The following is a 15,121-nucleotide window of genomic DNA, read 5'->3' as shown; positions in this document are numbered from 1 at the left end:
ACTGGATTTTTCAAAACTCAGAGGGAATGTTTTGGGTCTGTGTCTTTGCTTGCTCTCGTAGCATAATGAGAGGATCTTTTGGTCTGAGTCTCAAGTTCCTAATCTTCAGTTTCCCAGTTGTAAGTAACACGGTCAGACAGATATAATGAGGCTGTTATTGTATTTTTTGTATTTCACATGTGTGTAGTGGGCTGGACCTGTTAAATGTGTATCTGCTCTTTGGAACTACAGGCTGTTTATCTCATTTTTTCTTAAGCAATAGAACCTGTATTATTGTCAACCTTGAAAGCATGTAAATATTTTTATGTGGTCTTTTTTGCTTATCTTACTTATATAGAAGTTTTTTTTTAGTAGACTTTGAGTTTATATTTTTCCTGTCTGGGGTAGGCGCTAGGAACGAAGGTCGGAGTGGAAATGTCCTTTTTGTTTAGATCACGGAGGGTGATTCCTGATTGGTCCTCTGGTCAGGTGTTTGGTTCCCTTTGTTAACCCTTTACAGATGAAAGAAACATTAACCCTTAGCTATCTGTTTATGACAATCAAGATAGGAAGTTTTGTAGTTGTAAATTATTCTGTGTGTAACACACCTTGACTGTTCATTTTGATCTATAGTTGCTGCTGCATAAACTGATTGTATAACATGTGAGCTCTTTTCAATTACATCATATGATTTGGATTCCTTATATACTGTAATAGTATGAAATATCTATTTCCTTTGCTTTTGTAAACTGTGAAGTTTCAAATACTCAGATTGTTGAATTATCCTGATATGCTTAAATTTTGAAACTGAAATATTTGTAGAATTCAATAGGTTTTGTCAAGTAATATTATTTGGGTCACTGGATGCATACAAATATATTGTATGCACATTTTTTAAAAGCATTTCTTAATATAAGAAGTCAGGAAATACAAAGTGTGTTTGAGAACTTTGTTAATTTTTAATAAACAAAGCATTTACTTGAAAGTATTTTGGAATTTTAGTGAGTAAAGTTCTGTCTGTCACATTTCAGTTAATGGCTTGAGATGGCATGGGTAACAGATGACCAATGTGTCATTCCTATTTTGCCTGTTTCTCTCGTCACACTGGTGGATATTTCTCCACTTTTGTTCTAGTTTAATATGAAGCACACAGATGTTTCAGAACAAGACTTGACTTCTGACCTTCGGGCTTCTAGGGTCAGGGTGCTCAGGGCCTGTGAAATTATCACAAGCTGAGCTTCAAAGTTTTTCTCCATCACAGGAAGTAACCAGTAAGCAAGAAGTTAAAAAGGAGCTTTGTCATAGAGACAAGATGGTTTCAGTAAGGGTCAGCTTCTGTAGTCCACTATCTCCACAGGAGGTGCATGCATGGGAGGAAGAATATAATATATAACTACTGGCACATCACATATCTGTCATGGAAAAATAGACATGAGAAGTATATTTAATGTAATAGTCCTTATTTTCAAAAAATTATTGTGATTAACACCTGTTTGTGCATTCACTGTTAAAAATAAGTTTGTCTGATTTGTTTACTTATGTATTGGTTTTCTTGACAGTAGAAGTTTAGATTGGGGGTTGTCTCTAATTATAATAGAAACAAATACTGAACTACAATAATAATGGTTTTATTTTTACCATAATATTCAGTGGTCAGATTTGCTTAGTATTTTTATTCTGTCCTGCTCTAGAAAATATTTTAACTTAGAAAGTTTCAGCTTCTTTTTGAAAGGTGTTTTTAGTAACTAGAAAAATGATGCTTCTAACCTCTTTGCTCTATCCATCCCCAAAATGCTATTCTGTAATCCTGAAGAGTAGCCATAAAGTAAATATAGTAGTTTGTGGAAAATTAATGTCCTAGAGTAAATATTCATTTTCTCTCTCTCTCTCTCTCACACTCACACACACACACAACACACACACACACACACCACACACACACACACACACACACACACACACACACACACACCTGCTGATGCCTGGAGGCGGCCCTGCACGCACACAAATACAGTAGTTATGTAGATGCCTCGTATGCTTGTCATCCGTTTTCATTCTCCTTGCAGAAGGCAACGTGAAACTTCTGTTTTTCACTTGGAATGTAGGGTCTTGCCTGGGCCTTTTGCACCAGATTGTACCCACAGAAAGTAAAATAAACCACAGTCTTTGAAATAAATGCCTTTTATACCTTGTGTTGGTATGCGTGCAGTGCTGCTGAATGTGTTCTGATTGTTCACAATTATTTAATCACTGAAGATCTCTAGGTTTTCATTGCTTCCTTGGGGAATCCACTCTAAAAGTAACTGTCACTGTAGAGTTAGAAGTCCAGAGACTTGACATTAAATGACAGTTAGATTGTGGCATTTAGTAACAGCCTATAGCAAAAGTAATGTAAAGCTGCTTTTTCCTGCAGGAGAAGGAGCTAGGAGGTATTCAGCCTTACCAAGGCAGAATATCTTTAGGAACAAACTGGTTGCACCCCTGTAACAGGTTTACCTGGTGCAGCCATCCAGCTCTGTTCCATTTACTTCCCCCATGCACACTCCTGTTGGGTGACTTACTTTGGGAGGGAAACATTTTGGTAGCAGTCTCTGTGCTCCCCAAAGTGCTGGGGCAACAACAAGCCCTCCTCATGAAGTCTGAACAAGAAGGGGAGCATTGTTATTCAGTTGCCATTACTCTGATGCTGTATAAGGTCTAGCTCACAGTCTAGCTTTTAATTTTGATTTTTGACTTGGTTGCCAAAGCAAAAACTCAAGATGTGATTTGCAAGATATTTATATCACCTAGTTAAACTTCCCTAGAATTTTCAAATATTTGTCACAAGGTACAGGTCGGTATTTTTATTGTTGTCCAAAACTTTTGCCTTTGTATGGACATGTAGACATTGACGTTTGAGATGTTAAGGAAAACAGGGTAAGTCTACAATATCACATTTGAATGCACAGAAACTGTTATCCTGTTCCTGCAGCACAGGCATCCAATTTCTCTATCTTACTGGGTCACAGATTACAAGGGAAATAATTGCAAGTGTTCTAGTATGTGTGAGAAGTAACGTTTAACCAATAAGTATAATTAGTTATATTGTTTATAGTTTGAATTACAAGTAAGAATCATAAGACTACTACTAAAATGTATCTTAACATTTACTAATTAAAACTTTGTATAATTGTAGTTTGAAACTAAATGTACAGCAAACAGATGTCTAAAAAGTAAATTATTTTTTAAATACACAGTACTAAAAATAGTTGTAGGTCATGATCTTTTGCTAATTACTGATTTTGAAAATTCAAAACATGATTCATAAACATATCCTATCTATCTTCTGTTATCCAGCACAGGGTATATTGCAGTTGGGGATTTATTTTCCAAAGCAGCTTGCTGTTCTTGATGGTAAACAATGGAATTTGCGCAACTCCTATGAAATTTAATTGAAAGTGAGATTTTAAAATTGGCATCCTTTTATGTGTGGTCAGTTAAAAGAAAAAGGCCTACCGCTGAGTCTTTCTGCCAGTTCTTGCGGTGATACAATTTTACTTTAATGTTATGAGAATCTTTTTCTGTCCCCTGTTCTTGTGTGAAAGATCCACACTTGTCTGAGGTGCTGAATATGCAGTTGGATCCACGCAGTTGATCCTTGTGCCTTTGTGGACCCCATGGGCCACGCTTGCAGATCCAATTACAGGACTAGGACCCAACTGCGTATGCAGGAGAAAACAAATTCAGACAGACCAGTTTTCTGCTATCACTTTTAAAACAAATATATTTCCACGCTTTTACCCTCACTGGGTGACAACTGCTCATATTTCAGAATCTCCAAAAGAATTGCCAGTCCCATACTTTCAAAATCATTAATCAAGCCCCCACAAAATCAAGAGTTTGACTTACAAATCATGAGATTTTTCAATGATAATTTTGGGCTTCTTTTTTATTTGCCTTCTGCTTTTTGAACCTTTGTGATTCACATTGTCAAGCTTTTTACCACTATACTGGATGCTAGAAACTTCCTTTTTTGTTTTTAAATAAATTGATTAATTTAATTAAACTTCAGCTTTAAGGAAAACGCCAGATAGCACAAGACTTGTGAAAACTTGTGAGAGGTGGGAACACCATCTCAAATTTTCAGTGCTTGCTGTTGCAATTATTGTTCATCAGAGAACACAGGGAATTAAACTTTGGTACATCAGCAAAGGAAAAGTAGATGAACTGTCTTTTATTGAATGAAAAACCACCCAACCCAGTGTAGTCTTTGACTAAAGTGTTGTATGTATGTATTGATATTAAGTTGTAGATAACACATAGATTTTATCTATAGACTGTTAAAATAATTTTAAAGACATAGTAAAAAGCTGTAAAGTGCTGACTATATAGGTCAGCTGAATATATAGGTCAATATATTACATGAGTAGTTGAATTGCTAAACATACTATAGAGTGCTGTGCTTTTCATACGATAATCTTCCATTGAAAAGTGTTGAGACTCAGATTCAGGAAAAATTACTACAGTTTGATGATATTAAACTGCAGTTTACTGAAATTAAAATATGCCTAAGAATGTAGATATTTTATCTTTACTTCAGCCTCCCACTTCTGTTTTTCCTCCTCTTTCCCATTATTTATGAGTCAAGGGAAAGGAGACTTGGGATCTGTTTGTGCTGTACTAACAAGCGTTATTAAACCCTGTGTCCTTAAAATATATAGGTCAGATTCTCAGCTGGCATAAATCAGCACAGCTCCATTGAAGTCAGCCTGCTTTATTTCTTCAATTTGAAATAATTTTAAGGCCTTGATCTTGTAATATGATCCACATGAGTGGACACTGTGCCCTTGCAGAGCTCCCTTGACCTCAGTGGGACTCTGTCAGCAGATTGGAAGCTTTAGTGGTTGTGCTGTTAAACTGTTTCTGACTTTTTGGGATCACCAAAACCAGCCAAGACCAGTAAGGGGTTCAGTCATTGTCTGCCCTATAATCTAAAGTACCTTTATGTTGTGCAGCTTTAGTTCAGAGTCCAGACACCAATAGCCAGTCCACAAGCACACCCTGGCTTTCACCAGCCTAGTTCAGTTAGCACAACAGAGACTTACTTGGGGTAAAAATAAATAATAGGTTTATTTAATATAAAAATTAATAGATTTAAAGACAAGAGTAAGGGAGAGCAAACGTGTGGGTTACACAGAAAATAACCATAAAGATGCAACTTCAGCCTTTACATTTTCAGATTAGATAAATCTCTTTTCTAATATAAGTAACCTATTGCCTCTGAACAGTTTCCCACCATACCTGCTGCCCTAGAGGAGATCCAGTGTTTCATGGACCCCAGCACCTACCAAGTGATGGTCCCTCAGTTTCTGGATGAAGACCAGTCTGCTTGAAGCCTTTTAAAGGGCTTTTTCCTCTCAGACTATAGTGACTCGTGATTATTGCAGATGGGGACATTCTAGCTGGGATGTCTCCATGTCTTTCCATTAACTCTAATGGCCCATCATTTGTCTTTTCCTGCACTGTATAGTGCTAGGTGCTTGGAGCTTGTCTCGTCTGGCTGGGGAGGAAGCCCCCTTGCCTGTCTTCACTACCGATTATGGGCACGAAAATACATAAATCCCTAACCACAGTCTGTATACATAGCTCATAAAGATCATTAAGTTGGAACACGATAAGCTTTCATACACAACATATTTTTATTGCACAATAATATTGTGTACAGTCAGGTGATTCAACCACTTATTCTGTGTGGTTCAAACCCCTTGTTCTCCCCTTGAGGTATGTGAACCTTGATTGTCCCACTTTGGCTAGTTTATCATTGATTTTATTGACTTTATTATTTAATGGCCATTAAATTTGCTTTTTAAATTAAACACAATCTGAACAACAAGTAATAATTGTAGATGAGATACTGTCTGTGTGTGATGCTTCCCTCCTCTGCCTAATCCGTAATGGAACCTAGGTGTAGCAGAGGGTACCCAGAATCTGTTGGTTGTTTTGGGATGGGTTTTAACATAAATCATAGAGGTGGCAAAGCACAAGAAGTACAAATTCAAGAAGCAGAAGAGGGGCACTACTGACAGGCCAGGTGACTGGCTGCTTCTCCTTTAACAGCTGCATGGGAATCAGCTGAAGAGACTATAGTGTCCCAGATCAACCATAGCTAGGACACTGCCAGCTCCCTGGATGCTATAGTGTTAGTGCCACAAAAGCATGTTCCCCAGCCTCTGTTGCATAACTAGGGTGCCAGTCAGGACCTTGGAAATGGCAATATTGAGCTCCAATAATGTCTTAATTTCCATTTGAAAACAAAAGTTGATTGGGAGCCTATCACAGAGAAGTGTTCCGTATTTCAAAAGTGTCGACAGGCAAAAGTAAAGCATACCCACGCTTTCCTGTACTTGCAATCATTAAACGGAATCAGAAAAAAATCCTTTAACAAATATTGAATTTTGATTAAAGTTAAGGAAAGCAGCATGGACTAGTGCAGAGGTCAGCAACCTTTGGCATGCGGCTCATTAGGATGAACCGCTGGTGGGCGTGAGACATTGGTCGGGAATGGAGAATTGCGGCCACTGGGAGCTGCGGGGGGCCAGCATGTCCCTGGGGCCACATCCTGCAGCTCCCATTGGTTGAGAATGGAGAACTGCGGCCACTGGGAGCTGCGGGGGGCCGTGCCTGTGGATGGTCAATGTAAACAAAATGTCTTGCAGCCCGCCAGTGGATTACTCTGATGCCAAAGGTTGCCGACCCCTGGACTAGTTACAGTGCCTAACCACAATGGGGCACAAAGTAGCAGTAATAATCTTTATTTATAAAATTTGTCAGGAATATTGAAAATGGAATTCTCAACTACCCTGTGAGAACTAATTTTAAAAGGGGGGAGGTTAAAAAAAGTCAAAAGAGATGTGAGGAGAAATTGTAGTGATGTGCAGGAAACTAAGACGTGAGAACCAAGAGAGAGAGCAAAATAAAAGGGGGAATGGTAGATTGTGTGCTTCAATATGATGGAAGCACACAATAAACTTTGTACAGAGTAATCATACTGAGGGTATTATAATGTAATGAAGGAGGACTGTCCCTCACTGATAGTTTCATATTTCAGGACTCAAGCTCTGTGGAACCTGAGATCGTGCTCAGTGTAGATGGAGGTTGAGGGTCAGTGGGGCCATGGTCAGTGCAGACATTTTACATCAAGCCTCTAATGGAATTTACTGATGCAAATGGCTATTTTCAGCAGTTAATACCTTAGCCAAATCTTGGGTTTTCATGGGGACAGCACTTCTTTCATCCCAGGGTAGTCCCACAGCCAAATTTCCTGCTCCAAACTATGGAGACACTAGAAGTTAAAACAAAGCAACATTAGAAAAAAAGTTAGCATTTGTAAACAACTTGTTTTCCCCAACCTCATTCTTGGAAACAGCAGAACTATTTTTGCGGAAACGTTAAAAAAAAATTCAGCCTGAGGTAGACAGTGAGCATGGCAAATTTCAACCTGAGTGGATAAAGTTTGGCAAAGGTTTATAAGCAACAGAAAATAAGAGACTATATTAGCAAGTGTAAAGCAACCTTACAGGCATTACTACCAGTTCTGCCTATAATGATCTATTCATTCATAGTTGATTTTTGTTTGTATATACGCTTGGCTCATTGTAACAAAAATAGGTTTTACATTTTAGTCTGCTGTCATTTTTCCACTTTTCAGCCTAAATAAATGTGTATGTTGGTAGCACCCTGGGGCTCCAGTCTGCATCACAGACCCATGCTAGGTGCTACACAGAGAGTGGGAGACAGTCTCTTGCCTTCAAGAGCTTCTATCTAAAAAGACATGTCTAAAAGGAGAGACAAAGAGATGGAGAGGGAAGTTACAAAATACAAGTGAAGAGTTCAGGATATGGTAGTCACATGTCTTGTTCCATTTTTTGTTTTAATTTAAGTGCTATGAAATGTAGGCATCTGATTTTTTAGCTCTGCATCAAATCTATCACTGTTGCTGTTGAACTAACCAAAGGGGTCACGACAATGCAAAATGACACATTTTTCTCCCTTCTCTAGGAGATGAGTGTGCTGCCTCTGCAAGAACTAGAATGAGGGATAGTCTTGAGTTTGGATCCCCACTTGCTAACTTCACCTAGATCAGTTGCCCAGCCTCTTGTTATTGTTTCCTCTTAATCATTTGCTTATTTAATGTCTGGTTCTTAAAACACTCAGCTGAATCAATATTCTGCAAGTCTACAGCATTTGTGCACTTCACCACATTCTTTCAAGAGGAGAAGGGCAATGTTTCATGGCTCAGAAATATGTACAGTACTGTATATTAATCATCTGCACTGCCATAATTAATATAGATCTCATTGGCTAGTTCATTTTAATTTTCTGGTTTAAAACAAATGTTGGAATGCTAATTATATGATGTATATAGAATCAGAGACTTGTGAAAGATAGAGATGGAAAAGACTTGTTAGATCATCTAGTCTAGCTACTTGCAAATACAGGTTTGTACTACAATACAGGGTTTGACAGTCCCAGGCAAAGGAAGTCCCACATTTCCCTTCAGAGACTTTTCCACAGCCTAATTGATCTCATTAATTATATCTTTTCAGAATTTCACTCCACTGTTCTTAACTGAACTTTGGCATACTACACTAAAAAGTCCCTTTCACACTTTGTTACAAAAATCTTTCAGATGTTTGCCAACTCTTTTTATTCCTGGCCCCTTTAGCCAAACTCGTTTCTTAGCCAAACTACATATATTTCTCTCTTCTAATTTTTTCTTGTAAGTGTATTGCTTTCTTAACTTCTTAACCTTGTAAATATTTTTTCCGGTAATGTGCCCAGAATTTAACATGATATTCTAGGGGCAATCACAACAGTCATATCAAGGACTATTGGCTCTCAGTTCCCCATCACAATTTTTTTGTCTACACAGTCCAAAATTGCAGTGGACTTCTTTCCAAACTCATATCTAAATTGCTGTCCACTATCATCCGTATGTCCCTTTCAGTATTTCTGCTTCCCAGATTTCTCATCCCCATAGAGTATATATGTATTAAATTATTTTCCCCCAGATTTGTTAGCTTGCATTTTTCCAAGTTAAATCTGGTTTTGTGGTTTTCTTCATATTTCTCTGTACTTGATGCAAGAACTTCTGATTGAGGGTCTGTGGCCTGTGTTGTGCAAGAGGTCAGACTAGATGATCATGCTGGCCCCTTCTGTCCTTAAAATCTATGACTCTTGGAAGATTGTTTTATATTATTTTTATGCATTTACTACTGTTGGCAGTTCTTCCCAATTTATATCACCTCCATATTTCATTAATTCCAGATCATTAATGAAGATGCTACATAAAGCAAGATTTGACACCTGTACCTACAATACCTGACAGACACTTCCCACCTGTTTGTTGTTTTGCATAATTTTTAGCCAGTTTAATTTCTATATGTCAGTATATCTATCCAAGCCAGTTTGAATTTATTTTACATTTAAGATCCTGTGAGACACTATATCTGAATTCTTTAAAAAAAAAATGGAACTATATTGTATCTATTGCTTTCCCATCATCCATTAATTCTGTAATTTTCTCAACAACATCATTTAAATTTCTGTCAAAACTTACTCTTTATAACTATATATACTGCTTGTTACTCATAGTCAGAGCTGAAATAAGAAATAGGCATTATAGGTTCATGTACAAAACCCTGCTCCTGAAAATGTGATTAGATCAGAATCTCAGGTTTCATTTGGAGCAGAAAAATCTATTTAAAAAAAAAGTTGGGAATAAGACCTTGTACACATGAACCAAGGGGAAAAAAAACAATGCAATGGTGTCTGCCTGAGTCTGCAGATAACCTCAAACAATTATTCATGGAGGTGTGAATGTTAATTCCAAGACCCACTACTTTAGGAAGCTTTGCCAACAGCATCTCAGCACAGTATGACAGGAGGAGAGACAAGCAACAGGTCGAGTTCTCCTTCCATCACCCAACCAAGCTGGATCAGCAAGTTTGAATCCCTTAATAGCTATGATGCATGTCATCTGGACTAACTGTTTTTTATATGTTCAGATTTGCTAATATTGTCTGACTTGCTCTTTTTCAATAGTTAACAGATTTTACCTTCCTTATTGGTTGTTCATTTTTCTTTTCTGTTGGCACAGTTTGTGGCATTTAGCCACAGGCCTCATGGAGTGGTACCACCATGATGGGAGCTCGTGTTGTAGCAGTAATAATCCCTCCGTAATATCCATGGAATACAGGGAAGTAAACACTTGGGATCAGAGTACTTTGAAGATTTCTTAGGGGTTGATTTGGGTAACAGTCCCTTCATTCCTTTGGCCACATAGACTGTGATTGTCTTTGGTCCCTGTGTGGGATCTGCAAGGGTATGCGAGGGCTTCCTTCCTGCTTCATGTTCCCATGCAGGGATCAGGGATGATGTGGCTCTACTGTATCATTTTCTTGCTGAATACAGATTTAAGAAAGGCATTTAGTATCTCAGTAATGTTTGAATCCTCAGTAATTAATTCCTCTCCTCATTCATGAATATATTCTGTCATGGTTCCACTCTATTCTATCACACTATTCTTTCTTTTCCTCTATCAGTGATAGTGGCTTTTACATCAAGCCCCTGCCTCTATTGGCATTCAAATCTCTGCCCTCTTTTATTTTCTGTATACTTTCTACCTCCAAGCATCTTGTTTCCCTGTTTTGTCTTTAACAAGGACTGCTTTAAAACAGAGCCACTTTTACAGTTTTGCAGTTCAGCTCTATGTGTGTTTTTTCAATGTAATGACTCCTTCCTATCTACTTTTTCTTTCTCTGCCAGTCTCGACCGAATTATCATGTGGCTTTTTCTCAACTTTCTTGAGCTAAATGTCTCTTTAGGAAGAGAACCATCCTCAAATGTAACTCCAGATTCTCTATTTTCTTTCTTGAATTAGACCTCCTATTCTCTTTTGCTATCCATAACCTTGGCTTTATGCTTCACCATCAACATTGCTCCTGTTGGCTGAACTGTCTTTCACTGATAAATTGTCAATGAACACTATTGCCTCAGCTCCACTTCTGCTAAAAGCCTCTTGCATACATTCATCTATGGACTATTGCAGCTTCCTCCCTTGTGGCCTCCCCAAGTCCTAGCTCTCCAGACTCTGGCATGTGCAGAATGATTCTGCCTGTCCTCCCTTGCATGAAATAAACATGTTCCATCACCTCCAATATCATGCAGCTCTACTGGCTTTTCATCCAATTCAAGTTTAACTTCAGAATTGCCTTCCTTGACTTTGAACCTTCTATGCAATTGTTTCTTCCTAGTTTACTTAATTTCCTCAACTTTCCATCTATTTCCAAATCTTATCAGCAAATATATCTTTTCTCCCTGACTCTTACATTTCTTAATTTCTATCTTCCTCTGCAGTTGGTTTCGGGTCCAGATTTTTAAAATGTTACTGCATAATTTGTGTGCACAGTCATGATAATTGCATTTACAAATAGTCATTTAGGTCTCTAATATATTGCTTAAATGCTCAAATACGGTGGTTATCACTTTTTTCCCATGCATATTTTAAAAAAATGTGGGCCTTTTATTTCACTTTATAGATTGTTATTTAGTTCTATAAAGTGGTTTGGAGAACAGTTTGCATTAAAGATGCTCTGAAGTGTAATGATATCAATGGTATAAAAATATTTGTGTTCTTTATTAAATGTGTATTTACACACCTGGGAGGGGGAAGAAATGTAGGGATCTTGGATTTACGTAGATGAGAGAGAGGAGAACAAAAAATATTCATATATATTATAACATAACAGAGTTTGTAATACCTTTCAATTTTATCAGGCAAATTAGGCTTTTTTAATTCTGCTCTTAAAAATAAAAACATTAAAAAATGAAGAAATGGAACCTCACTTACTATTATTTCATAATTTTCTTGCTGTTTATCTGATTTGATCTTGTGCCCATAGACTTACACAAGTGTATTGAGTTACTGTTAATTTAAATTTTAATTATAGTGAAAAGTATATCCTTGGCCTTTGTGTGGAACAGTAGAGATTTTATGAGACTTTAAGACCAGGTTTAGTGGATCAACCAAGGGAACTGCAAGTTTAATAATATATTAGAAATTACAAATCCTGCTGGAGTAAGATTAATCTAACTAAAAATACTACTCGTGAGGACAACACTAACATTGTGGTAATATAAGAAACAGGTGATATTTACATTTTAGCTTAGGACTTTCCTTTCTTTAGTCTAACAGACCTGTGTTACAGTGCTTTTTCAATATATTATCAAAGTCTTTTAACATTGGTTGTACAGGTCATACTATTATTATTCATATTGAAAGTTGGTTTTGTAATAGAGGAAATTTAAAAAAATTCCATTTATATGTTGTATTTAAATTTTATAGTAAGGAAACGTGAAACTATCAAATATGAGTAACGAATTGGAAAATTGTTGTAAAAACAGAACTTAACTGATATTTTAATAACTTACAATATTTTGTAGACTTATAGTTTTACTTTAACTGTGTAAGATGATAAATAGCTTTTAGTTTAATTATTGTTCTGTCTGTTCCCAGTTCCAGTGCAAATTAAAATCAGTGTCAGGCTTCAGCTGTGCAGTATCAAGGTACAAGGTGCTCGAGGTTTTTACAAGCTTGATTAAGCTGTCTTATTTGCCTGTCGATATCTGGATTATATTTTGTCCTGGTGTGGTTCTTGCTGTTTGACAGCAATATTATGCCTTTGTTCTGTGAAGTTAAGAGGTGGTGATGATCCCTTAAAAAACAAGAAATTTTAGGAGGTGGGGGAAAAAGTCTGCCCTCCACAAAAATAGAAAATGAATAATGTTGGGAAATCACTCTTTACAAGTCTTCCTATGAAAAATTATTATTTTAGTATTTGTATATAGTTATCAAGTGCCTGGTGAGTCGATATGATCTTATACACATGGTTGCAACTTTGTGTACCTTACCAAGTTGCATTTCAAGTTGAGAACATTTCCCAGAAATAGTAATACCATGTTTGTCTTTTTCTTAGAGAGAGAACGTCATAAAATCTTCAATTCCTTCTCAAAAAAACTATTCAGTACAGATGAGATTAAAAACTATCATTACAGTATTTGTTGACAGGATATTTTTCAGTCAACTTAATGATAATTGTGATGTTAAGTCTTCAGTACAGTACTGCTTGTACATCGTGAACCACCTTTTATTTTTCTACCTCAGTAAGTAATCTGCTAAACAAAATTTAATACACCTTGATTTCTACCCTGTCAAATTAGCATGAATCTTAGCTTCCAGAATTTTAGCATGAGTTTACTGTTGCCAAAGATGTTAAAATGCTGAAAGTTTATTTTCACTAATTTAAAAGAATTTTTTAATTCTGGTCAGTTTTCTCTCACGCTTTTACTTTTTCACTGTGCTGTGTACAGACCTGGAAGATTTTTCAACCAGCTGTTGAAAATAACCTAGTTGAAGAGCTCACTGAAAATGTGAGGGGGGTCATTCTATATTTACTGTCTGAGGGTGATATAGCTGTAAGGTTTTTCTGATCCCATTGATCTATTGCGCATGTTCCCTCGCTGGGTTGCAGGACGGGCTTCTATTTGCATAAGGCCCTGGGCAAGGTTTTTTCTTGTATTGATTGGCCTGTCCAAGGGAGCCTGATGTGTTCTTGCATTGATCACTTTGTCTTTTCTTGGAAGACAGTGTTACACTGAGTTCATCTCAAACATTCTAGGGAGAAGGTAAAACTTTACTGCAGATGTCTCAATTTTATTCAGATGTTCCTTTGTGTATAGGGCTTATTTTCCAGGATAAGAATATTTTTCTTTTGTTTTGGATATGGTTCTCCAATTACAGTGAATTGTAGATTAGAATATATTGAAAAGGTATGTTAAATAAAATTGTCATATATATACCACTTATGTCATATTATTTTTGTTTTAAAACAATGCCTTTAGCTCCCATCAAAAATCAAAACCATTCTCTTTAAAGATTTAAAAACTGTAAACTTAGACATAAAGTAAGATTATCTATGCTGTTATCTATGCTTAGGTTATAATTTTTGCTTTGATACTTGTAGGGTTTTGTAGGTCTAAGTAGTGGACTTAATTTTCACTCTTATAAAAGAGTAAAATTGTATCTCCTTTAGAAGTAAAACTGTAGCTGGATAATGGTTTTCTAAGCCTATACCTCAGAATTAGTGATGAAGATAAGGTTCAATTGTCAAATAAAGTGATGATTAATTAGTTGTACATTGATAAGAGGGGGAAATTATTTCAATCATATCCTGATTTTTACAATAGTGGTATATTATGGAGTGAGTTGAGAAATCTAGGTTTAAGAGCCCAGGCCTTACCTCTGAGAGAATGGAGCTCTTGAATGTTTCACGTTAACACTCCTTATTGGCTAGATGTTAGATCAACATTTGGACTCTTTCCTACATATCTAATTGTGAAAAAGATGCCCATTAGCCTAGTCCACAACATATATCTGTGGTAAGAAAATTGTTTGACTCACTGACTTTTCTGTCAGGTTCAGGTGAAAAATGGTTATACCTGATCCAGTATATGTAGTAATCATGTGAACTTTACCAAGCTTGAGATACTATATAAAAATTGTATGTGATGGCCATTTAAATATAAATTAGGTTATAGTTTCTGATAACTGAGCATTTCAAAGATTATTTCTTAATGGTTGTATAAAATTTACAGTGTAATATTTTACTAAAAATAAATTTTTATGTCATAGAAATTTCTTTAAAAGAATCAAATATTAGAGATTCATAGTTGATAACATAAAAGTTCTTCATTAACACACTATTTCATAAATTACGTGGAATTATTATAACTTGGTTTATGGTGTGTCTCTCCACAGAATTTATTATATTTTAGTAAAGCAATAATTTGCTTAGGGAACATATTCCTTTGGTCATTCCTTATAAAAACAAAACTTAGATAAATGCAATTCAAGCAGCACATACGAAATTTCATCTTCATTATCATGCAAATGCAGCAACAGTATAACATCTCCCAAGATGTCATTTGACTATTAGGATCTTTAGAAAACGACCTCTCAAAGCCACAAAGCTAATATTCCTCAAGAAAGCTATATAATGCCTAAAAATTGTCTATGTTATTCTATATGAATAATGAATGTAAT

The 15,121-nt window shown here is 36.3% G+C and overlaps 1 protein-coding gene across 8 annotated transcripts in view; it reads left to right on the top strand.

The window, feature by feature from the left end:
* Positions 1 to 15,121, top strand: part of ARB2A (ARB2 cotranscriptional regulator A) — a 363,106-nt gene that overhangs the window by 235,174 nt on the left and 112,811 nt on the right. The window contains exon 9 of one of the 8 annotated variants that reach the window (XM_075067105.1): positions 1,241 to 1,387. The exons of the other annotated variants lie outside the window; for them this stretch is intronic. Within the exon in view, the coding sequence (XP_074923206.1) occupies positions 1,241 to 1,372 (132 nt within the window). The 3' untranslated portion in view covers positions 1,373 to 1,387. Of the gene's footprint in view, positions 1 to 1,240; positions 1,388 to 15,121 lie in introns of those variants that run through there. 8 annotated transcript variants of the gene reach the window in all.

The sequence above is a fragment of the Chelonoidis abingdonii genome, chromosome 6 (genome assembly GCF_003597395.2).
Source record: "Chelonoidis abingdonii isolate Lonesome George chromosome 6, CheloAbing_2.0, whole genome shotgun sequence".
Taxonomy (NCBI): Eukaryota; Metazoa; Chordata; order Testudines; family Testudinidae; genus Chelonoidis; species Chelonoidis abingdonii.
Note: the sequence above shows the minus strand (reverse complement) of the source record. Positions and strands in the feature narration are given on the sequence as shown.